This window comes from Ascaphus truei, chromosome 18, assembly GCF_040206685.1.
Source record: "Ascaphus truei isolate aAscTru1 chromosome 18, aAscTru1.hap1, whole genome shotgun sequence".
Classification (NCBI taxonomy): domain Eukaryota; kingdom Metazoa; phylum Chordata; class Amphibia; order Anura; family Ascaphidae; genus Ascaphus; species Ascaphus truei.
In genome coordinates, this window is record NC_134500.1 from 34,681,596 (window position 1) to 34,708,185 (window position 26,590).

Genomic DNA, 26,590 nt, shown 5'->3' on the forward strand with positions numbered 1-26,590 from the left:
AGAGATATAATAACACGCAGAGAGATATAATAACGCGCAGAGAGATATAATAACACGCAGAGAGATATAATAACATGCAGAGAGATATAATAACACGCAGAGAGATATAATAACACGCAGAGAGATATAATAAAACGCAGAGAGATATATTAACACGCAGAGAGATATAATAACACGCAGAGAGATATAATAACACGCAGAGCGATATAATAACACGGAGAGAGATATAATAACATGCAGAGAGATATAATAACACGCAGAGAGATATAATAACATGCAGAGATATATAATAACACGCAGAGATATAATAACACGCAGAGATATAATAACACGCAGAGAGATATAATAACACGCAGAGAGATATAATAACACGCAGAGAGATATAATAACACGCAGAGTGATATAATAACACGCAGAGATATAATAACACGCAGAGAGATATAATATGCAGAGAGATATAATAACACGCAGAGAGATATAATAACATGCAGAGGTATAATAACACGCTGAGATATAATAACACGTAGAGATATAATAACATGCAGAGATATAATAACACGCAGAGATATAATAACACGCAGAGAGATATAATAACACGCAGAGAGATATAATAACACGCAGAGATATAATAACACGCAGAGAGATATAATATGCAGAGAGATATAATAACACGCAGAGAGATATAATAACATGCAGAGGTATAATAACACGCTGAGATATAATAACACGCAGAGATATAATAACATGCAGAGATATATAATAACACGCAGAGATATAATAACACGCAGAGATATAATAACACGCAGAGAGATATAATAACACACAGAGATATAATAACACGCAGAGATATAATAACATGCAGAGAGATATAATAACATGCAGAGAGATATAATAACACGCAGAGATATAATAACACGCAGAGAGATATAATAACACACAGAGATATAATAACACGCAGAGATATAATAACACGCAGAGAGATATAATAACACGCAGAGATATAATAACACGCAGAGAGATATAATAACACGCAGAGATATAATAACGCGCAGAGAGATATAATAACATGCAGAGAGATATAATAACACGCAGAGATATAATAACATGCAGAGAGATATAATAACACACAGAGATATAATAACACGCAGAGATATAATAACACGCAGAGAGATATAATAACACGCAGAGATATAATAACACGCAGAGAGATATAATAACACGCAGAGATATAATAACATGCAGAGAGATATAATAACACGCAGAGATATAGTAACACGCAGAGAGATATAATAACACGCAGAGAGATAATAACACGCAGAGAGATATAATAATACGCAGAGAGATATAATAATACGCAGAAAGATAATAACACGCAGAGAGATATAATAACACGCAGAGAGATATAACACGCAGAGAGATATAACACGCAGAGAGATAATAACACGCAGAGAGATATAATAACACGCAGAGAGATATAATAACACCCAGAGAGATATAATAGCATGCAAAGTTATAATAGCACGCAGAGAGATATAATAACACGCAGAGAGATATAATAACACGCAGAGAGATATAATAGCATGCAGAGTTATAATAGCACGCAGAGAGATATAATAACATGCTGAGAGAGAGTGAGAGATAATAACGCAGAGCGATATAATAATACGCAGAGCGATGTAATAACACGCAGAGAGATATACTAACACGCAGAGATATATACTAACACGCAGAGCGATGTAATAACACGCAGAGCGATATAATAACACGCAGAGCGATATAATAACACGCAGAGCAATATAATAACACGCAGAGCTATATAATAGCACACAAAGCAATATAATAACATGCAGAGAGATATAATAACATGCAGAGCGATATAATAATACGCAGAGATATAATAACACACAGAGATATAATAACATAATAACACGCAGAGCGATATAATAACACGAAGAGAGATATAATAACACGCAGAGAGATATAATAACACACAGAGAGATATAATAACACACAGAGATATAATAACATAATAACACGCAGAGTGATATAATAACATGCAGAAAGATATAATAACACGCAGAGAGATATAATAACACGCAGAGAGATATAATAACACGCAGAGCGATAAAATAACACGCAGAGAGATATAATAACACGCATAGCGATGTAATAACACACAAAGAGATATAATAACACGCAGAGATATAATAACACACAGAGATATAATAACACGCAGAGAGTTATAATAACACGCAGAGAGATATAATAACACGCAGAGAGATATAATAACACACAGAGATATAATAACATAATAACACGCAGAGTGATATAATAACATGCAGAGAGATATAATAACACGCAGAGAGATATAATAACACGCAGAGAGATATAATAACACGCAGAGAGATATAATAACACGCAGAGAGATATAATAACACGCAGAGCGATAAAATAACACGCAGAGAGATATAATAACACGCATAGCGATATAATAACACACAAAGAGATATAATAACACGCAGAGATATAATAACACACAGAGATATAATAACACGCAGAGATATAACACGCAGAGATATAATAATACGCATAGATATAATAACACAGAGAGATATAATAACATGCAGAGCGATATAATAACACGCAGAGATAGATAACACACAGAGATATAATAACATGCAGAGATAGATAACACGCACAGATATAATAACATGCAGAGATAGATAATAACACAGAGATATAATAACATGCAGAGCAGTATAATAACACAGAGATAGCATTGTGACAGTAGGGATAAATATGGCTGTTAATACAGATCAAGCCTGTCAATAATACTAATACACACGTGTGTGTGTATTATATATATATATATATATATATATATATATATATATATATATATATATACAGAGAGAGAGAGACCGACAGAGATCGACAGAGACATATGGTAACCAGAGGGATCCTGATGACAAAGAGACAGCACACGGCAGCATTCATCAAAAAACAAAGTGTATTATCAACACAGGGCAGCCCGGTTACCATATGCCTACCTGTACATGTCATTTATGGGACGAGCACCTGCCTCCATTGTGAAAACCGTGAGTTCGAAGTACCACGCCATTAACTATATATATATATAGAAACCCTGTCTTCCCATAAGAGAAGGCACAAAAGCAGTAACACTCAGATATAGCAAAAAAACATGTATTAGCAATGACAACACAGCACGGGTTTATAGTGTGCTGTTTTGTGACTGCTAATACAGTACATGTCTTTTTGCTTTATCTGAGTGTTGCTGCTTTTGTGCCTTCTCTTATGGGAAGACAGGGTTTCTATATTGATTTCTATGGAGCATGCACCTTGACTTTACATTTGTTGCTTGGAGTGCTGGCTGCTGCTTTTTGTTATATATATATATATATGTGTGTGTGTGTCAATGGAAATATTCCTGTATGCTCATTTGCATGTCTTAGACAGGTCTGCAACCCCGCCTTTCACCATTATCACCCAGCATACAGCACTTCCACTGCAGCAAGGGATTCTGGGAAATGACATGCAAATGGACACACACTGTCACCTTTTGCTTAAGCTTGTTGCATGGTCACAGCTTTAAGCACAGCCAGGGTTAAGATGCATAGCCAGAAAACCCACCTACAGACAGCCGATATATATATATTTTTATATATACACTTAAAGGTATCAGTACCGTGTTAGCCGAGCTTCAATAATCAAAAAATAAATAGATGATACCGTTCTGTGGCTAACGAAATCCTTTTATTTGTGCGAGCTTTCGAGATACACTGATCTCTTCTTCCGGCGATGTTACAATGAATGAAGCAAGCAAAAGGTATACTTAAAAACAGTGTCTCTTGGAATGTTATCTGTGCTGTTCCTTCCCCTGGTGTGGATGTGTTTATGGCTAGAGGTGTCAAAAGGTTCCTGAAAGCAAGTGATGTAAGAGTGTGTGCGTGTGTGTGTGTGTATCTGTGTGAATATAAATGAATGGAGAGCCCACAGTATATACAGTGCTTTACAAAAGGTGTGTGTGGAGTGGGAGTGGATATAAATGGTGTGGGTAGGTGTGGAAATGTGAGAGATTGTAGCACAACTAAAAGTGTGTGTGGATACTATGTGGTCCCTATAGGTATATAGGGTGGAAAAACAAGGAGTATTAGTATGTGTAAGAGACAGCTGTGTGTGCATACATATAGCACAGTATGTACAGACATGGTCTATAGCGCTCATGGGAAGAGAGTTCACTTGTGTCAGTAATGACTCATAAAATTTCGATCTCTGTTTAGGCCACCGCTAAGTGTCCCGAACAGTTGCATAAATTTGTATTCATGCAACCATCTCTCTTTTGGTGTTTTAAGATTACCTTTGAGTATGGCAACCCTCAGATCGTTCAGCTTATTGCCAGAGTCAGAGAAATGTTCGCCAACAGGACTGTCTCTTGTCCGCGTGTGATGCTGTGGCGATGCAGGTTCATTCTCTTGTTTAGCCCCTGCCCTGTCTCACCTAGTAGTAGCAGCCCCCTGGGCATTTCATGCACATGATGAGGTACTCAACATTGCTGGAGGAACAGGTGAACCTTCCTCTGATTTTGTATTCACGATTCCTGTGTGGTATTTGTATTGTGTCCGCTGTGTAGAGCATTGCGCAGGTTTTGCATCTTGGGTCCTGGCATGGTTTCGGCCCGCATTCAGTTGTACTGCTGAATACTTTACTCCTCACCATAATATTCTTGAGATTATGGGGTTGTCTGTATGATAATAAGGGTGCTTCAAGGAAGACCTGTTGCAGTCTTGTATCTTCCTGGAGGATGGGTTGTAGTTTCCTGGCGATCTTGCGTAGGGCTCCTAGGTGTAGGTTATATGTGACCACCAAAGGTACCCTGTCGCTTGTCTCCTTCTGTTTGTATTCAAGGAGATCACTTCTTGGTATTCTGGTGGCTTTGTGAATTTGCTGGTCTACAATTCTGTGGTTATATCCACGGTTTATAAAATCTGATCTCAAGGCTTTAATACGCTGGTCTCTGTCTGCTGTGTCGGAGCATATCCGGTTGTACTTCACATTTGGAAATTACACATACCTCCAGACAACCGGGACCGCTATGGGTACTCGGATGGCGCCACAGTATGCCAATCTGTTCTGTGCAAAACTGGAAAGTGACTTTCTGTCCACCTGTCACTTGAAACCCCTTACATACCTTCGCTACATCGATGACATCCTCCTGATTTGGACCTCTGGCGAACAGGACCTCCTACAGTTCTATGACAACTTCAATACGTTCCACCCGACCATCAACCTCAAACTCACCCATTCCCCGGATGAAGTACATTTCCTAGACTCCACCATTACTATAAAGAACAACCAACTACAGACTTCTGTATACCGCAAACCTACAGACAGAGCCAGCTATTTGAGGGACAACAGTTTACACCCGACACACACCAAACATGCAACCATCTACAGTCAAGCCATACGATACAACCGGATATGCTCCGACACAGCAGACAGAGACCAGCGGATTAAAGCCTTGAGATCAGACTTTATAAACCGTGGATATAACCACAGAATTGTAGACCAGCAAATTCACAAAGCCACCAGAATACCAAGAAGTGATCTCCTTGAATACAAACAGAAGGAGACAAGCGACAGGGTACCTTTGGTGGTCACATATAACCTACACCTAGGAGCCCTACGCAAGATCACCAGGAAACTACAACCCATCCTCCAGGAAGATACAAGACTGCAACAGGTCTTCCCTGAAGCACCCTTATTATCATACAGACAACCCCATAATCTCAAGAATATTATGGTGAGGAGTAAATTATTCAGCAGTACAACTGAATGCGGGCCGAAACCATGCCAGGACCCAAGATGCAAAACCTGCGCAATGCTCTACACAGCGGACACAATACAAATACCACACAGGAATCGGGAATACAAAATCAGAGGAAGGTTCACCTGTTCCTCCAGCAATGTCGTGTACCTCATCATGTGCATGAAATGTCCAGGGGGCTGCTACTACATAGGTGAGACAGGGCAGGGGCTAAACAAGAGAATGAACCTGCATCGCCACAGCATCACGCGCGGAACAAGAGACAGTCCTGTCGGCGAACATTTCTCTGACTCTGGCCATAAGATGAATGATCTGAGGGTTGCCATACTCAAAGGTAATCTTAAAACACCGAAAGAGAGACGGTTGCATGAATACAAATTTATGCAACTGTTCGGGACACTTAGCGGTGGCCTAAACAGAGATCGAAATTTTATGAGTCATTACTGACACAAGTGAACTCTCTTCCCATGAGCGCTATAGGCCATGTCTGTACATACTGTGCTATATGTATGCACACACAGCTGTCTCTTACACATACTAATACTCCTTGTTTTTCCATCCCTATACACCTATAGGGACCACATAGTATCCAAACACACTTTTAGTTGTGCTACAATCTCTCACATTTCCACACCTACCCACACCATTTATATCCCTCTCACTCCACACACACCTTGTGTAGAGCACTGTTTATACTGTGGGCTCTCCATTCATTTATATTCACACAGATACACACACACACACACGCTTACATCACTTGCTTTCAGGAACCTTTTGACACCTCTAGCCATAAACACATCCACACCGGGGGAAGGAGAAGCACAGATAACATTCCAAGAGACACTGTTTTTAAGTATACCTTTTGCTTGCTTCATTCATTGTAACATCACCGGAAGAAGAGATCAGTGTATCTCGAAAGCTCGCACAAATAAAAGGATTTCGTTAGCCACAGAACGGTATCATCTATTTATTTTTTGACTATATATATATATATATATATATATATATATATATATATATTAGTGGCACTGTGTGCTCATTTGCATGTCATTTCCCAAAATCCCTTGCTGCAGTGGAAGCAATATGTGCTGGGTGATAATGGTGAAAGACACGGTTACAGACCTGTCTAAGACATGCAAATGAACATACAGTAATATTTCCATTTGCTATATATATATATACCACGACTATTAAGGTTATGGTGGGTAAAAAAAGTGACTAAAACCCTCCACAGTAAAGCATAAAGCAACTGTAAATATTCCTGTATATTCATTTGCATGTCTTAGACAGGTCTGCAACCCTGTCTTTTACCATTATCGCCCAGCACACAGCACTTCCACTGCAGCAAGGGATTCTGGGAAATGACATGCAAATGAGCACACAGTGCCACCTTTAATCTCATGCTCACATTACACGAGCAACCCTTAGCCAATGCATGCTGCTTTAAACACAGCTTTTAAGCAAGGACTTGGGAGATGCAAAGCCAGTAAACCCACTCACAGACATGTTTCAACCTTGATGGGTATCATTAGTGTGAGGTTGAAACATGTCTGTGAGTGGGTTAACTGACTTTGCATCTCCCAAGTCCTTGCTTAAAAGCTGTGTTTAAAGCAGCATGCATTGGCTAAGGGTTGCTCGTGTAATGTGAGCATGAGATAAAAGGTGGCATTGTGTGCTCATTTGCATGTCATTTCCCAGAATCCCTTGCTGCAGTGGAAGTGCTGTTTGCTGGGTGATAATGGTGAAAGACAGGGTTGCAGACCTGCCTAAGACATGCAAATGAATATACAGGAATATTTACAGTTGCTATATATATATATATATATATATATATATATATATATATATATATATCTATATATATCTATATATATCTATATATATCTATATATATCTATATATATATATATATATATCTATATCTATATCTATATCTATATCTATATATATATATATATATATATATATATATATATATATATATATATATATATATATATAATACTGAGTTAAGTTATGGTGAGTAAAAAAAGTGACAAAAACCCTCCACAGGAATATATATATATATATATATATTTATATATATATATGTATATATATTTGTATCTTGCCTGGTTCCCGCAGTTCAGGAATCCAGGGCTAGATGTGTTTCAGGAGAAATGTTGCAAAGCTTGTGTACAGCCTTTCCATGTTACCCTTTCATGCTGCTTCCTGTAGTGTTGCATTCCTACCCACCAATCTGTGCCAGCAGCCAGCACTGGGCCCTGAATGTTGCAACCTGGTGGGATAAGGGTATAAAAAGGTGGGCAGGGAGACCCGGGGGTGGAAGACCCCTAGCTCGCTCAAGCTACAGTTCTGGTGGTGATTTCCAGCTGCAGATACAGAGCTCCAGTGCTGGACTTAGGCTGAAAACCAGTCCCTATAGGCACTGTGCAGGAAGATCAGGGGAAATCCCTGCAAGGTGGTCCCTGCGACTAGAACTGCAGGGTCTCCCCAGGTCCCCCAGTTGTGAGTATGTGTGCTGTCTGTTTCTTTGTGAGTTGTGGATACTGTTATCCAATGAATTAATTTTTATAAACTCTTGTGTTTGTCTCGAGATATTGATCCCTGTTATTAGTCCTGGTCTCCTGTGATAATAATAACACGCAGAGCGATATAATAACACGCAGAGATTATAGCAGTAACATGCAGAGATATAATAACACGCAGAGATATATAATAACACGCAGAGAGATATAACACGCAGCGAGATATAATAATACGCAGAGAGATATAATAACACGCAGAGAGGTATAATAACACGCAGAGAGATATAATAACACGCAGAGAGATATAATAACACGCAGAGCGATATAATAACACGCAGAGAGATACAGGCATACCCCGCATTAACGTACGCAATGGGACCGGAGCATGTATGTAAAGCGAAAATGTACTTAAAGTGAAGCACTACCTTTTCCCCACTTATCGATGCATGTGCTGTACTGCAATCGTCATATACGTGCTTAACTGATGTAAATAACGCATTTATAACAGGCTCTATAGTCTCCCCACTTGCGCACAACTTCGGTACAGGTATTGCTGTTCAGGACGTGATGACAGGCGCATGCGTGAACTGCCGTTTGCCTATTGGGCGATATGTACTTACTCGCGAGTGTACTTAAAGTGAGTGTCCTTAAAGCGGGGTATGCCTGTATAATAACACGCAGAGAGATATAATAACACGCAGAGAGATATAATAACACGCAGAGCGATATAATAACACGCAGAGAGATATAATAACACGCAGAGAGATATAATAACATGCAGAGATTATAGCAGTAACATGCAGAGAGATATAATAACACGCAGAGCGATATAATAACACACAGAGAGATATAATAACACACAGAGAGTATAGCAGTAACATGCAGAGATATAATAACACGCAGAGATATATAATAACATGCAGAGATATATAATAACAGGCAGAGATTATAGCAGTAACATGCAGATATATACAATAACACGCAGTGCGATATAATAACACACAGAGAGATATAATAACACGCAGAGATTATAGCAGTAACATCCAGAGATATAATAACACACAGAGAGATATAATAACACGCAGAGATTATAGCAGTAACATGCAGAGATATATAATAAAACGCAGAGATTATAGCAGTAACATGCAGAGATATATAATAACAAGCAGAGATTATAGCAGTAATATGCAGAGATATATAATAACATGCAGAGATATATAATAACATGCAGAGATATATAATAACATGCAGAGATATATAATAACATGCAGGGATTATAGCAGTAACATGCAGAGATATATAATAACACGCAGAGATTATAGCAGTAATATGCAGAGATATATAATAACATGCAGAGATATATAATAACACGCAGAGATTATAGCAGTAACATGCAGAGATATATAATAACATGCAGAGATTATAGCAGTAACATGCAGAGATAAATAATAACATGCAGAGAGATATAAACTCACACAGAGCAATATCATAACATAATAACACGCAGAGCGATATAATTGTTAACACTCTGCATAGCGATATAATAACACACAGAGTGATATGCTGCCATTCCCACTAGGAAGAGAGGGGGTAAATAACATTGATTTGCCATTTTATCCGCAGACCCAATTACAATGTCCAAGGAAAGCTCAGTTATCGCTGAACAAACACTGAATGTTCCACTCAGTGAGAAGTCTGGGGGTGAAAGAACTGGTGAGATATAAATCAATACTTTCGACTGTAATTGAAAATTGGCACGTGTTTAATTGGTTAAAGGGTCAGTCCCACATAAGGGCAAAGTGACCTAATCACAGGGACGTGTTTAATTGGTTAAAGGCTCAGTCCCACGTAGGGGCAAAGTGACCTAATGACAGGGACGTGTTTAATTGGTTAAAGGCTCAGTCCCACATAAGGGCAAAGTGACCTAATGACAGGGATGTGTTTAATGGGTTAAAGGGTCAGTCCCACGTAGGGGCAAAGTGACCTAATGACAGGGACGTGTTTAATGGGTTAAAGGGTCAGTCCCACGTAGGGGCAAAGTGACCTAATGACAGGGACGTGCTTAATTGGTTAAAGAGTCAGTCCCACGTAGGGGCAAAGTGACCTAATGACAGGGATATGTTTAATGGGTTAAAGCAGCGTTTCCCAAATGGTGGGTCGCGACCCGGCACCGGGCCACGGCACCAAAATTGCCGGGTCGCAGCGAGGCTGGCCGCGCGGTGTCTCCTCCCAGCCCCCCCTCCCGCCGCTCGAGTTAAAAAAAATAGCAGCGATTCCCCCTGCGGTCCCGCGCGAATGCGCAGGGCAAGCAGTGACAGCTCCCTTCCTCCCCCCCGCTCCCAACGTGGGACGGAGGCGGAAGTACTATCTCCTCTGCGGCCCACTACCTCCCGCGGCCCGCTTCCAGAGCTCACCTCCCGTGGCACCCCCTCCCGAGCCCACCTCCCGTGGCACCCCCTCCCGAGCCCACCTCCCGGGGCACCAAGCCCACCTCCCGTCCCGGGCAGCAGGGGATATCGGGGGCAGCAGGGGAAAGCGTCCGGCCTCAAGGTAAGTCACCCCACCCAGTCACTGTCACCCACCCAGTCACTGTCACCCACCCAGTCACTGTCACCCACCCAGTCACTGTCACCCACCCAGTCACTGTCACCCAGTCACTGTCACCCACCCAGTCACTGTCACCCACCCAGTCACTGTCACCCACCCAGTCACTGTCACCCACCCAGTCACTGTCACCCACCCAGTCACTGTCACCCACCCAGTCACTGTCACCCAGTCACTGTCACCCACCCAGTCACTGTCACCCACCCAGTCACTGTCACCCACCCACCCAGTCACTGTCACCCACCCAGTCACTGTCACCCACCCAGTCACTGTCAACTGTCACCCACCCACCCACTATCACCCACCCACCCAGTCACTGTCACCCACCCACACAGTCACTGTCACCCACCCACCCAGTCACTGTCAAGTCACTGTCACCCACCCAGTCACTGTCACCCACCCACCCAGTCACTGTCACCCCCCCACCCAGTCACTGTCACCCACCCACCCAGTCACTGTCACCCACCCACCCAGTCACTGTCACCCACCCAGTCACTGTCACCCACCCAGTCACTGTCACCCACCCAGTCACTGTCACCCACCCACCCACTGTCACCCACCCACCCAGTCACTGTCAAGTCACTGTCACCCACCCAGTCACTGTCACCCACCCAGTCACTGTCACCCACCCAGTCACTGTCACCCACCCAGTCACTGTCACCCACCCAGTCACTGTCACCCACCCACCCACTGTCACCCACCCACCCACTGTCACCCACCCACCCAGTCACTGTCAAGTCACTGTCACCCACCCAGTCACTGTCACCCACCCAGTCACTGTCAAAGTCACTGTCACCCACCCAGTAACTGTCACTGTCACCCACCCAGTCACTGTCACCCACCCACCGTCTCCCACCCACCCAGTCACTCACCCACCGTCTCCCACACACCCACCCAGTCACTGCCTCCCACCCAAGTGTCCCAGTCCCCCCTCCCACCCAGTCCCCCCTCCCACCCACCCAGTCCCAGTCCCCCCTCCCACCCACCCAGTGCTAGTCTCCCACCCAGTCCCCAGTCCCACCCAGTCCCAGTCCCCCCTCCCACCCACCCAGTCCCAGTCCAAAGTCCCAGTCCCCCCCCTCCCACCGTCCCAGTCCCCCCCTCCCACCCACCCAGTCCCAGTCCCTCCCTCCCACCCACCCAGTCCCCTCTACCACCCACCCACCCAGTCCCCTCTCCATCCCACCCACCCCCCGCAAGTCCCCTCTCCCACCCACCCATCCAGTCCCCTCTCCCACCCACCCAGTCCCCTCTCCCACCCACCCAGTCCCAGTCCCCTCTCCCACCCACCCAGTCCCCTCTCCCCCCCAGTCCCCCCTCTCCCCTCCCACCCAGTACAAGGTCCCAGTCACCCAGTCCCCCCTCCCACCCAGTCCCAGTCCCCCCTCCCACCCACCCAGTCCAAGAGCTCCCACCCACCCAGTCCCCCCCTCCCACCCACCCAGTCCCTGCCCCCCCCCCTCCAGTCACTCACATCCGTCATTGCCTGTAATTCACTGTTTATGTCTGTGTACGTATAGGGGAGAGCGAGTGTGTGTGTGTGTGTGTATCAGGGGCTGTGTGCGTGTGTATCTGTATCAGTGTCTGTGTGTGTATCAGAGTGTGTGTGTATCAGTGGCTGTGTGTGTGTGTGTATATATCAGTGTGTGTGTTTGTGTGTATCAGTATCAGTGTGTGTGTGTGTGTGTGTGTATCAGAATCTGTGTATCAGAGTCTGTGTATCAGAGTCTGTGTATCAGTGTCTGTGTATCAGTGTCTGTGTATCAGTGTCTGTGTATCAGTGTCTGTGTATCAGTGTCTGTGTATCAGTGTGTGTGTATCAGTGTGTGTGTGTGTATCAGTGTCTGGGTGTGTGTATCAGTGTCTGTGTGTGTGTGTGTGTGTATCAGTGTCTGTGTATCAGTGTCTGTGTATCAGTGTCTGTGTATCAGTGTGTGTGTATCAGTGTGTGTGTGTGTATCAGTGTCTGTGTGTGTGTATCAGTGTCTGTGTGTGTGTGTCTGTGTATCAGTGTCTGTGTATCAGTGTCTGTGTATCAGTGTCTGTGTATCAGTGTGTGTGTATCAGTGTGTGTGTGTGTATCAGTGTCTGTGTGTGTGTATCAGTGTCTGTGTGTGTGTGTGTGTGTATCAGTGTCTGTGTGTGTGTAGCAGTGTCTGTGTGTGTGTGTGTGTGTGTGTAGCAGTGTCTCTGTGTGTGTAGCAGTGTGTGTGTGTGTAGCAGTGTGTCTGTGTGGCTGCGTGTGTGTGTCATTGGCTGCGTGTGTGTGTTTATCAGTGGCTGTGTGTGTATCAGTGTGTGTGTGTCAGTGGCTGCGTGTGTCAGTGGCTGCGTGTGTCAGTGGCTGCGTGTGTATCAGTGGCTGTGTGTGTGTGTATCAGTGGCTGTGTGTGTGTCTGTGCAGGCCCTATAGGCCAGTATAGGCGATAACATTTTTAGTGGGTCACGAAGGAGAAGTTCAAAAATAACCGGGTCACGGAAAAGAAAAGTTTGGGAAACCCTGGGTTAAAGGGTCAGTCCCACATAAGGGCAAAGTGACCTAATGACAGGGACGTGTTTAATGGGTTAAAGGGTCAGTCCCACATAAGGGCAAAGTGACCTAATGACAGGGACGTGTTTAATGGGTTAAAGGGTCAGTCCCACATAAGGGCAAAGTGACCTAATGACAGGGACGTGTTTAATGGGTTAAAGGGTCAGTCCCACATAAGGGCAAAGTGACCTAATGACAGGGACGTGTTTAATGGGTTAAAGGGTCAGTCCCACATAAGGGCAAAGTGACCTAATGACAGGGACGTGTTTAATGGGTTAAAGGGTCAGTCCCACATAAGGGCAAAGTGACCTAATGACAGGAACGTGTTTAATGGGTTAAAGGGTCAGTCCCACATAGGAGCAAAGTGACCTAATGACAGGGACGTGTTTAATGGTTAAAGGGTCAGTCCCACGTAGATGCAAAGTGACCTAATGACAGGGACGTGTTTAATGGGTTAAAGGGTCAGTCCCACGTAGGGGCAAAGTGACCTAATGACAGTGACGTGTTTAATGGGTTAAATGGTCAGTCCCACGTAGGGGCAAAGTGACCTAATGACAGGGACGTGTTTAATGGGTTAAAGGGTCAGTCCCACATAAGGGCAAAGTGACCTAATGACAGGGACGTGTTTAATGGGTTAAAGGGTCAGTCCCACATAAGGGCAAAGTGACCTAATGACAGGGACGTGTTTAATGGGTTAAAGGGTCAGTCCCACATAAGGGCAAAGTGACCTAATGACAGGGACGTGTTTAATGGGTTAAAGGGTCAGTCCCACATAAGGGCAAAGTGACCTAATGACAGGGACGTGTTTAATGGGTTAAAGGGTCAGTCCCACATAAGGGCAAAGTGACCTAATGACAGGGACGTGTTTAATGGGTTTATTTATTTATTTATTTATTTATAAAATATTTTACCAGGAAGTAATACATTGAGAGTTACCTCTCGTTTTCAAGTATGTCCTGGGCACAGAGTAAAACAAATAATACATGGTTACAAATACAGTTACATAAATGAACAAGGTATACATTTATATACAAGACATTGCATGCACAGTTAAAGAAAATATATATTATGAGCGTATGAAACAGTTACAGACCAGATTAAAGTGTGAGACAGCCTTAGATTTGAAAGAACTTAAGCTGGTGGTGGATATGAGAGTCTCTGGTAGGTTGTTCCAGTTTTGGGGTGCACGGAAGGAGAAGGAGGAACGTCCGGATACTTTGTTGAGTCTTGGGACCATGAATAGTCTTTTGGAGTCTGATCTCAGGTGATAGGTACTGCATGTGGTAGGGGTGAGGAGCTTGTTCAGGTAGCTGGGTAGCTTGCCCAGAAAGTATTTGAGGGTGAGACAGGAAAGGTGAACTTTGCGCCTAGACTCTAGTGATGACCAATCTAGTTCTTTGAGCATTTCGCAGTGATGTGTGTTGTAGTTGCATTGGAGAACAAAACGACAAATTGAATTGTAGAGGGTGTCAAGTTTGCTAAGGTGGGTTTGAGGAGCCGAGCCATATACTATGTCTCCATAGTCAATAATTGGCATTAGCATCTGCTGTGCAATACGCTTTCTGACCAGGAGACTTAGGGAGGATTTGTTCCTGTAAAGTACCCCTAGTTTGGCATAGGTCTTGGTTGTCAGGGTATCAATGTGCATCCCGAATGTTAAGTGGGAGTCAAACCATAAGCCCAGGTATTTAAAACTAGTGACAGGTGTTAGGGTGGTTTTAGCGTTGGTTCTAATCAGGAGCTCAGTCACTGGAAGCTTTACAAATTTAGTCTTGGTCCCAAATACCATTGTTACAGTCTTGTCAGTGTTTAAAAACAGTTTGTTTTGGGAAATCCAGTTTTCGAGTCTCAAAAAGTCAGACTGAAGTATGTGTTGAAGGTCAGAGAGGCTATGGCTGTGTGCATACAGGATTGTGTCATCTGCATACATGTGTATTGAGGCTTCCTTACAAGCTGTGGGAAGATCATTAATGAACACTGAGAAGAGTAGGGGCCCCAGAACAGAGCCTTGCGGGACACCACAGGTGATATCCAGGGGGTTGGAGTTAGAGCCTGAGATGGACACATGTTGGGATCTTCCTGATAGGTAGGACTGAAACCAGTTTAAAGCATGTTTCCCTATTCCAGAGCTCTGGAGTTTGTTAAGCAGGATAGCATGATCAACTGTGTCAAAAGCCTTTGCAAAATCTAGGAATACTGCACCAGTGAGTTGTCCCCGTTCCATTCCACACTGGATTTCATTGCAAACTTTTAGCAGGGTAGTTACGGTGGAGTGTTTGGGACGAAACCCAGACTGGAATTGGCTAGGGAAATTTGTCTTGGTGTAGAACTCGCTTAATTGGGAGTGGACACATTTTTCCATGACTTTGGATAGAATTGGGAGAAGTGAGATTGGCCTGTAGTTTGAGACAGTGTTTTTGTCCCTACTTTTGAAGATTGGGACAACTCTGGCAGTTTTCCAGGTCTTAGGGATATGGCCTGCAGACAGGATAGAGTTGACTATGGACGCAATTGGTTTGGCAATGGCTGGGGCACCAAGTCGTAGGAACCTAGATTGTAGTAAGTCGGGTCCACATTGGCTGCTTAGTTTTAGTTTGAGGAGCGCTTGTGTAATCTCCTCTTCAGATACTGGGCTAAATTGAAAATTGTGGGCAGTGTTGGGAGGGGGTGGGACTATAGGGGTACTCCCAGGATGAGATTCAGGTTTGGGGTTTGTGCTGCGTTTCGCTAATAAGTTAGTGGCACACCCCACAAAGTAATCATTGAATGCATTTGCAATGTCAGTGGGGTTTGTCAGAGTAATATCCCCCTTAGTGATATTACTTGGTTGTTGATGGTTAGGAGGCTGGAATATATTGTTGATAACCTTCCAGAAATTAGCTGGGTTTGATGTATTCTGGAGGAGATTGTCAGAGTAATATTGTGCTTTTGCATGCCTTGTTTGCCTTGTGCACACGTTCCGCAGGCATCTGTAGTGATTGAGATCCTTGGTAGTGCCAGTTACTTTGTAGCTTTTCCACAAGGCATCCCTGAACTGGTAGAGTGCTATAAGGTCAGGTGTAACCCATGGAAGGTGGGCCCCCCGTACCCTTATTTTGCGTAGTGGAGCATGGGTATCTCAGAGTTTTAAGAACTCGGATTGGAAATAGTCGAGCGCAGAATCAGGGTCGGGAATTAAATCGATTCTGTGCCATGGGCAGTTGGTAAGGTCATCCAGAAACTGTTGTGGGTTAAAGTTTTTAAATGTTCTAGTGAGGAGAACTTTGGGGCTTGAATGGGGCGGTTTAATTTTCCTTACACAGTACACTATTGCATGGTCACTGAAAATGTCAGGAAGGATGCCAGAGGATTGGATTCTGCTGGGGTTTGAGGAGAGAATCCAGTCTAGCAAGGAATGGTTATGCGACTTCAGGTTTATTCGTGTGGGTTGGGAAATGAGTTGCGATAGGTTAAGTGACTTGAGTTGTATCTGGATTTTGTGGTTTTTAGGGTCAAGCCAATTGAAGTTGAAATCCCCAAGAACTAGCAGCTCACTCTTCTCATTCAGAGAGGAAATGGAGGCAAGAAATTGGGTGATATCAGTCAGGGATTGTAGAGGGGCTTTAGGGGGGCGGTAGATGCCAGCAAGCAAGATGGGCTTAGAAAAGGGGAGGCAGATTTTGCCAACTAGAGTTTCAAAAGAGGGTGGACTTGGTGGGCAATGTAGCAGTGTAAATTGTAAGGTGTCTGCAATATAAAATAACACCCCTCCTCCTCTCTTTGACCTATCTCTCCTAAAAATGGAGTATCCCTGAATGGCGATATTTGCATCAGGGGTTTTAGAGGATAGCCATGTTTCTGTAAGAACGATGGCTTTGGGATTATGCATAAGGCACCATGCCCTTAGTTCGTCTAGTTTGGGCAGCAGGCTCCGGATGTTTATATGGGCGACAGATAGCCCTTTTTGGAATTTAAAGGTGGAATTCTCAGGGGCATGGGACAGAGCTGAAATGGGAGGACCTGGGTTAGTTTCAATATCACCTGCTAGAGAGAGTAATAGTATGAGAAGAAATTTGGGTAGTTGTTTACAAGTTGTAGATTTGTGGTGTTTTCCATTAGAGTGAGCAGTGGTTGGTGTGCTGGTTTTTAGAGTTCTCCACCAACATTCAGTAGATAGTGCAAGGCTTTTGAGTAGTCCAGGGTGTATGGTGATGTTGGGTGCGGGCCAGGATGGAGGAGTTTGTAGTGGATAGAGGGAGTAACATCTCCATGAGGCCAGGAGAAAGAAAAAAGTTAGAAGACATAGCAGGTTCATGATGCCAGAGGTAGGCAGTGTTGCATGGAGCTGTTATGAGCAGAGTGAGTGTGTGCAGACTAAACAGCAGGGGTGAACCTGTACCTTGTCATGTGTTTTGCTGCATTGCAATGCTAGGGTCAAGTCAGGGTTTCAGTGTTTTGTGCAGTCAGTTTTGGGAGAGGCTGCAGTGAAAGAAGTTGTAAAGGGGTGGGGGGTTAAACTATGCAGGCTAACAAGCATGGGATCATAGTGTGATCTGAATAGCTTACCATTTGTTGTCTTGAGTTAAAGAGTTTGCAGAAAGAAGCAGTCCCCAGTCACCTCTAGTCAAACTGTAGTCTAACTGTATCACTTAAAAACCTCACTTTAAATGCCTCACTGCCTAATGCAGGGTTAAAGGGTCAGTCCCACATAAGGGCAAAGTGACCTAATGACAGGGACGTGTTTAATGGGTTAAAGGGTCAGTCCCACATAGGGGCAAAGTGACCTAATGACAGGGACGTGTTTAATGGGTTAAAGGGTCAGTCCCACATAGGGGCAAAGTGACCTAATGACAGGGACGTGTTTAATGGGTTAATGGGTCAGTCCCACATAGGGGCAAAGTGACCTAATGACAGGGACGTGTTTAATGGGTTAAAGGGTCAGTCCCACGTAGGGGCAAAGTGACCTACTTACAGTGACGTGGTTAATGGGTTAACGGGTCAGTCCCACGTAGGGGCAAAGTGACCTAATGACAGGGACGTGTTTAATGGGTTAAAGGGTCAGTCCCACGTAGGGGCAAAGTGACCTACTTACAGTGACGTGGTTAATGGGTTAACGGGTCAGTCCCACGTAGGGGCAAAGTGACCTAATGACAGGGGCGTGTTTAATGGGTTAAAGGGTCAGTCCCACGTAGGGACAAAGTGACCTAATGACAGGGACATGTTTAATGGGTTAATGGGTCAGTCCCACGTAGGGGCAAAGTGACCTAATGACAGGGACGTGTTTAATGGGTTAAAGGGTCAGTCTCACGTAGGAGCAAAGTGACCTAATGACAGGGACGTGTTTAATGGGTTAAAGGGTCAGTCCCACGTAGGGGCAAAGTGACCTACTTACAGTGACGTGGTTAATGGGTTAACGGGTCAGTCCCACGTAGGAGCAAAGTGACCTAATGACAGGGACGTGTTTAATGGGTTAACGGGTCAGTCCCACGTAGGAGCAAAGTGACCTAATGACAGGGGCGTGTTTAATGGGTTAAAGGGTCAGTCCCACGTAGGGACAAAGTGACCTAATGACAGGGACATGTTTAATGGGTTAATGGGTCAGTCCCACGTAGGGGCAAAGTGACCTAATGACAGGGACGTGTTTAATGGGTTAAAGGGTCAGTCTCACGTAGGGGCAAAGTGACCTAAGTACAGGGGCGTGTTTAATGGGTTAAAGGGTCAGTCCCACGTAGGAGCAAAGTGACCTAATGACAGGGACGTGTTTAATGGGTTAAAGGGACAGTCCCACGTAGGGGCAAAGTGACCTAATGACAGGGACGTGTTTAATGGGTTAAAGGGTCAGTCTCACGTAGGGGCAAAGTGACCTAAGTACAGGGGCGTGTTTAATGGGTTAAAGGGTCAGTCCCACGTAGGAGCAAAGTGACCTAATGACAGGGACGTGTTTAATGGGTTAAAGGGACAGTCCCACGTAGGGGCAAAGTGACCTAATGACAGGGACGTGTTTAATGGGTTAAAGGGTCAGTCCCACGTAGGGGCAAAGTGACCTAATGACAGGGACGTGTTTAATGGGTTAACGGGTCAGTCCCACATAGGAACAAAGTGACCTAATGACAGTGACGTGTTTAATGGGTTAAAGGGACAGTCCCATGTAGGAGCAAAGTGACCTAATGACAGGGACGTGTTTAATGGGTTAACGGGTCAGTCCCACGTAGGAGCAAAGTGACCTAATGACAGGGGCGTGTTTAATGGGTTAAAGGGTCAGTCCCACGTAGGGACAAAGTGACCTAATGACAGGGACATGTTTAATGGGTTAATGGGTCAGTCCCACGTAGGGGCAAAGTGACCTAATGACAGGGACGTGTTTAATGGGTTAAAGGGTCAGTCTCACGTAGGAGCAAAGTGACCTAATGACAGGGACGTGTTTAATGGGTTAAAGGGTCAGTCCCACGTAGGGGCAAAGTGACCTACTTATAGTGACGTGGTTAATGGGTTAACGGGTCAGTCCCACGTAGGAGCAAAGTGACCTAATGACAGGGACGTGTTTAATGGGTTAACGGGTCAGTCCCACGTAGGAGCAAAGTGACCTAATGACAGGGGCGTGTTTAATGGGTTAAAGGGTCAGTCCCACGTAGGGACAAAGTGACCTAATGACAGGGACATGTTTAATGGGTTAATGGGTCAGTCCCACGTAGGGGCAAAGTGACCTAATGACAGGGACGTGTTTAATGGGTTAAAGGGTCAGTCTCACGTAGGGGCAAAGTGACCTAAGTACAGGGGCGTGTTTAATGGGTTAAAGGGTCAGTCCCACGTAGGAGCAAAGTGACCTAATGACAGGGACGTGTTTAATGGGTTAAAGGGACAGTCCCACGTAGGGGCAAAGTGACCTAATGACAGGGACGTGTTTAATGGGTTAAAGGGTCAGTCCCACGTAGGGGCAAAGTGACCTAATGACAGGGACGTGTTTAATGGGTTAACGGGTCAGTCCCACATAGGAACAAAGTAACCTAATGACAGTGACGTGTTTAATGGGTTAACGGGTCAGTCCCTTTATTCTCTGCTTCCCTAGAGACGTTATGGACCACGTCGCCTGATGGTTCCGTCAAGCTCCGGATTGATCCCTCCTGCTCCCAGAGTCCAATCACCGTGCACCAGATGTTCCTGGAGTGTGTGGATAGATATGGCGCATTGGACGCAATGTCCAGCAAGAGGGGCGGGGTCTGGGAGCGCGTCACCTACCTGGAATACTACAAGTTGTGCCGCAGAGCGGCCAAAAGCTTCCTGAAGGTCAGAGCCTCGCATAGTCCTACTGGGGAACATGGGTGGGAGAGGCCAGGAAATGGAAGCATTCAGCCATATAACACCCCTTCTCTGCCATTCCTACTTTGTTTAAGTATTTAAAGGTGCAATCCCAAAAATTCAGAGATTTGCCCATTTTGGTTCATTTGGAAGTACGAATCATTTTCTAAGGAGGGAGGAGAGAGGGGGCTTTGCCTGCGCAAACTCCTGCTCAGCACACAGGGATATCACACAGGAGGGAGCAGCCAGAGGAAATCCCCCCCCCCCCCCTCCTCCCGGGTCTCAGCACACAGAGATATCCCCCCCCCCCCCCTCCTCCCGGGTCTCAGCACACAGAGATATCCCCCCCCCTCCCTCCCGGGTCTCAGCACACAGAGATATCCCCCCCCATCCTCCCGGGTCTCAGCACACAGAGATATCCCCCCCCCCTCCCGGGTCTCGGCACACAGAGATTCCCCCCCCCCCTCCTCCCGGGTCTCTGCACACAGAGATATCCCCCCCTCCTGGGTCTCAGCACACAGAGATTCCTGCCCCCTCCTCCCGGGTCTCTGCACACAGAGATATCCCCCCCTCCTGGGTCTCAGCACACAGAGATATCCCCCCCCCCCTCCCGGGTCTCAGCACACAGAGATATCCCCCCCCCCTCCCGGGTCTCAGCACACAGAGATATCCCCCCCCCCTCCCGGGTCTCAGCACACAGAGATATCCCCCCCCCCCTCCCGGGTCTCAGCACACAGAGATATCCCCCCCCCCCTCCCGGGTCTCAGCACACAGAGATATCCCCCCCCCCCTCTCCTCCCAGGTCTCAGCACACAGAGATATCCCCCCCCCCTCCCGGGTCTCAGCACACAGAGATATCCCCCCCCCCCCTCCCGGGTCTCAGCACACAGAGATATCCCACCCTCCCGGGTCTCAGCACACAGAGATATCCCCCCCTTCCGGGTCTCAGCACACAGAGATATCCCCCCCTCCTGGGTCTCCGCGTCCCCAGGCTTACACACTGATTTTAATACAGGATTTAATAATACTTCTAGGTGATGGATTTCATGTTTAAAATAAGTGTAGCGCAAAAAACCCATAGTGTAGTATATTTAAATAGTTTTATAAAAAATAAAGGTGAGTATTGCACGTACATCAAAAAGAAGGGTTAATAGCAAGACATGTTAGGGACATGTTACCACTCGGCAGGCATAACGGGATACAGGCACCGGGAATTGGACGTCCTCCCTCAAGATGCTGGTATCTGGATGCAGAGTATACAGCTCAGCTCGGTTCACAGCGTTGGGGAACCTTCCCGCGCCTTCACGGAGCTCACAGCAGTTGTTCTCAGGGGTGGATCACCGCGTCTCTTCCTGGTTAGTCCACGTTGGCGTGTGACGTCATCCGGCAGCGTCTCTCGGCCGGTCGCGTCTTTAGTGCGTCACTCCTTGGCGATGTGCAGTCGAGCAGTGTACAGAGTCCCTTGCAGGTCCCGCAATGAAACAAATGTCCCAATATAATGCCGCAATGGGGGTATATGTAAAGAATAAAGGAACGCGCCCTCTCCTACGCGTTTCGTACTTTCGTACTTCGTCAGGGAATGATGGAGGAGGTTCCAGGGGCGGTTCTTATACACTCAGCATTATTGCTATTGGTTCAGAGTAATTGTATTCAGCTCCCCCCACCTGGAGAGGCATTCACTCATCCCGTGGAGGGACTCGAATTACAAAGACATTTTTTATATAAACATACATGGGATAAAGCACACTTAAAAAAAAAAAACAATAAACTTTAATAATTCGAATCAAGGCTTTTAAAAATATATATATATATCAAATCAAGACTCTAAAAGTAAAGAAATAAAAAATTAGTCACATAATAAAAATCACATTTAGAGATGTAAAGTGCTAACTCCCAATAGTTAAGAGTAACATAGATTAGCATATGATTTCTAGTAAATATATAAATACATATGGAAATCTATAGGATAATGTAATGGTCTAGGAATAGATCTTAGGGGTTAAAGTTTGTTAGAGTTATTTCAAAGAGAGAAGGTATTCTAATAATCCTTAAAGGTATTAATTCTATATAACTTAAAATATATTTTAAAATAATTAATTAAATATTTCTTAAAACACTGGTGCAGTTCATGTTTAATTGAAAAATTACTAATTAAAAAAGAGACCATACGTCAATCTCCTCATTTAGACCTAGTGGAGACAGAGTCTGGAGTTTATAAATCCACAGACTTTCTTGTTTGGACAATTTCTTGTCTCTGTCACCACCACGTCTACCTGATTGTACAATCTGAATTCCCACATATGTCAAGAGCGAAGAGTCACAGTCATGTTTGATTTTAAAATGTCTGGACACGCTATGTTGTTCTAATCCTAATCTAATGTTTCTAGCGTGTTCTAAAATCCTGACTCTTAAAAATCTTTTAGTTCGCCCAACATATTGGTATCCACAGGGACACTGCAATAAATAAACCACATATGTGGATTTACAAGATATGCAATCTTTCACTGTGAATTTTTCCTTAGTCGTGTTAGATATGAAAGATTTGCGGTTAGAACTTAACATTTTGCAGGCTTTGCACTTCCCACAGCAAAAGTTGCCGTTTGGCTTAGTCGGCATCCATGATGGCTCCAGTGACATATTAGTAGGGAAACCAATATCACTAGGTGCTAGGAAGTGCTTGAGGGTCTTAGCCCGACGATAGATAAAGCTTGGTTTGTTTTGGAGAGAGGGCCCCAAAATAGGATCATTACAGAGAATGCCCCAGTTTTTATTAATTATTTTTTGCACACTAGTGCTCACTGAGCTAAACTCTGTAATAAATGGGACTTTTAGTTTGTCGTCTACCTCATCATTTGTTGTTCTTTTCATCTTCTGAATCAGTAGAGAGTCCCTATCCATTCTATCGACTTTTTCTAAAGAGCTGAGCAAAAGGGCCTTATCATACCCACGTTCTATAAATTTATCCAAAAGAGAGACCGATTGAACTTCAAAGTCAGCTTGGAGACTGCAGTTACGTTTAATACGCATAAACTGACTTTGGGGTATGATGTCAATCCAGGATCTTTTGTGATTACTGGAAGACAGAAGGAAGCTGTTAGTATCCACTTTTTTAAAGAAAGTTTTAGTGTTGATGTTTTCACCCACCCTTGACATTAAACTTAAGTCCAAAAAATCTATCTGACTTACATTTGTCTCAGATGTAAATTTCAAATTGTAATCATTCGAGTTCAGATAGACCTTAAAGAGCTCCAAAGTGTCCTCATCGCCCTCCTCAGGTAGACGTGGTGGTGACAGAGACAAGAAATTGTCCAAACAAGAAAGTCTGTGGATTTATAAACTCCAGACTCTGTCTCCACTAGGTCTAAATGAGGAGATTGACGTATGGTCTCTTTTTTAATTAGTAATTTTTCAATTAAACATGAACTGCACCAGTGTTTTAAGAAATATTTAATTAATTATTTTAAAATATATTTTAAGTTATATAGAATTAATACCTTTAAGGATTATTAGAATACCTTCTCTCTTTGAAATAACTCTAACAAACTTTAACCCCATAGATCTATTCCTAGACCATTACATTATCCTATAGATTTCCATATGTATTTATATATTTACTAGAAATCATATGCTAATCTATGTTACTCTTAACTATTGGGAGTTAGCACTTTACATCTCTAAATGTGATTTTTATTATGTGACTAATTTTTTGTTTCTTTACTTTTAGAGTCTTGATTTGATATATATATATTTTTAAAAGCCTTGATTCGAATTATTAAAGTTTATTATATTTTTTTAAGTGTGCTTTATCCCATGTATGTTTATATAAAAAATGTCTTTGTAATTCGAGTACCTCCACGGGATGAGTGAATGCCTCTCCAGGTGGGGGGAGTTGAATACAATTACTCTGAACCAATAGCAATAATGCTGAGTGTATAAGAACCGCCCCTGGAACCTCCTCCATCATTCCCTGACGAAGTACGAAAGTACGAAACGCGTAGGAGAGGGCGCGTTCCTTTATTCTTTACATTTACCCCCATTGCGGCATTATATTGGGACATTTGTTTCATTGCGGGACCTGCAAGGGACTCTGTACACTGCTCGACTGCATATCGCCAAGGAGTGACGCACTAAAGACGCGACCGGCCGAGAGACGCTGCCGGATGACGTCACACGCCAACATGGACTAACCAGGAAGAGACGCGGTGATCCACCCCTGAGAACAACTGCTGTGAGCTCCGTGAAGGCGCGGGAAGGTTCCCCAACGCTGTGAACCGAGCTGAGCTGTATACTCTGCATCCAGATACCAGCATCTTGAGGGAGGACGTCCAATTCCCGGTGCCTGTATCCCGTTATGCCTGCCGAGTGGTAACATGTCCCTAACATGTCTTGCTATTAACCCTTCTTTTTGATGTACGTGCAATACTCACCTTTATTTTTTATAAAACTATTTAAATATACTACACTATGGGTTTTTTGCGCTGTTCTTTTTTTGTTTCTATCTAGCTTGGTGTTTGAACCATTCCCACTGATCAGCAGCACAAAACATCACCTACTGTATCAGGTTGTATTATTAATTTATATATAAGTCACTATTCTCTAGCACAGACCACATTGAGCGCAACATTTTTCTGTTTTCACTTTAAAAATAAGTGTGAATCCCCCAGTTTTTTTTTTTTGTAACTTAAATTTTTATTAGTTTTCACAGTATTACAATATGTGCCGACATACAATATTTGTAATGATTTTCTACATTGAACACTGTGTAATTCTCATTTTTGGTAAAATAATAATACATAACACTCCCAATGTGGGAGGGAATCCCCCCAGTTTTTAACCCCTTAACCACGTCACCGTGTCTCACTTTGTCCCTGGAAGGGACTGCCTTTTAAATGGACGTGTTTCCTGTGTTTGCAGCTCGGATTGGGACGTTTTCACAGTGTCGGGATACTTGGGTTTAATTCCCCGGAATGGTTTATTTCTGCTGTAGGAACTGTTTTTGCCGGGTGAGTGTGACCCTGTGCCAAGACAGACACACAGATCCACGGGGACAAACCATGCAGAGGGGTCCCATTAAAGTCTATGGGAACAAACCATTTCTTGTAGAGGGATCCCATTAAAGTCTATGGGGGCAAACCATTTCTTGTAGAGGGGAATCCCATGAAAGTCTATGGGAACAAACCATTTCTTGTGGAGGGGAATCCCTTGAAAGTCTATGGGGACAAACCATTTCTTGCAGAGGGGGGAACCCATGAAAGTCTATGGGAACAAACCATTTCTTGCAGAGGGGGGAACCCATGAAAGTCTATGGGAACAAACCATTTCTTGCAGAGGGGGGAACCCATGAAAGTCTATGGGAACAAACCATTTCTTGTAGAGGGGGGAACCCATGAAAGTCTATGGGAACAAACCATTTCTTGTAGAGGGGGGAACCCATGAAAGTCTATGGGAACAAACCATTTATTGTAGAGGGGGGAACCCATGAAAGTCTATGGGAACAAACCATTTCTTGTAGAGGGGGGAACCCATGAAAGTCTATGGGAACAAACCATTTCTTGTAGAGGGGGAAACCCATGAAAGTCTATGGGAACAAACCATTTCTTGTAGAGGGGGGAACCCATGAAAGTCTATGGGAACAAACCATTTCTTGTAGAGGGGGGAACCCATGAAAGTCTATGGGAACAAACCATTTCTTGTAGAGGGGGGGACCCATGAAAGTCTATGGGAACAAACCATTTCTTGTAGAGGGGGGTACCCATGAAAGTCTATGGGAACAAACCATTTCTTGTAGAGGGGGGGACCCATGAAAGT

At 44.2% G+C, this 26,590-nt stretch overlaps 1 protein-coding gene across 3 annotated transcripts in view; it reads left to right on the forward strand.

The window, feature by feature from the left end:
* Positions 1 to 26,590, forward strand: part of ACSBG1 (acyl-CoA synthetase bubblegum family member 1) — a 75,200-nt gene that overhangs the window by 16,716 nt on the left and 31,894 nt on the right. Inside the window, exons 1-4 of one of the 3 annotated variants that reach the window (XM_075576084.1) lie at positions 8,105 to 8,353; positions 9,997 to 10,086; positions 20,553 to 20,770; positions 25,697 to 25,785. In XM_075576084.1, coding sequence (XP_075432199.1) covers positions 10,008 to 10,086; positions 20,553 to 20,770; positions 25,697 to 25,785 — 386 coding nt within the window. In that variant the 5' untranslated portion in view covers positions 8,105 to 8,353; positions 9,997 to 10,007. Of the gene's footprint in view, positions 1 to 8,104; positions 8,358 to 9,996; positions 10,087 to 20,552; positions 20,771 to 25,696; positions 25,786 to 26,590 lie in introns of those variants that run through there. The other 2 variants (XM_075576086.1, XM_075576085.1) reach the window with 2 other exon arrangements.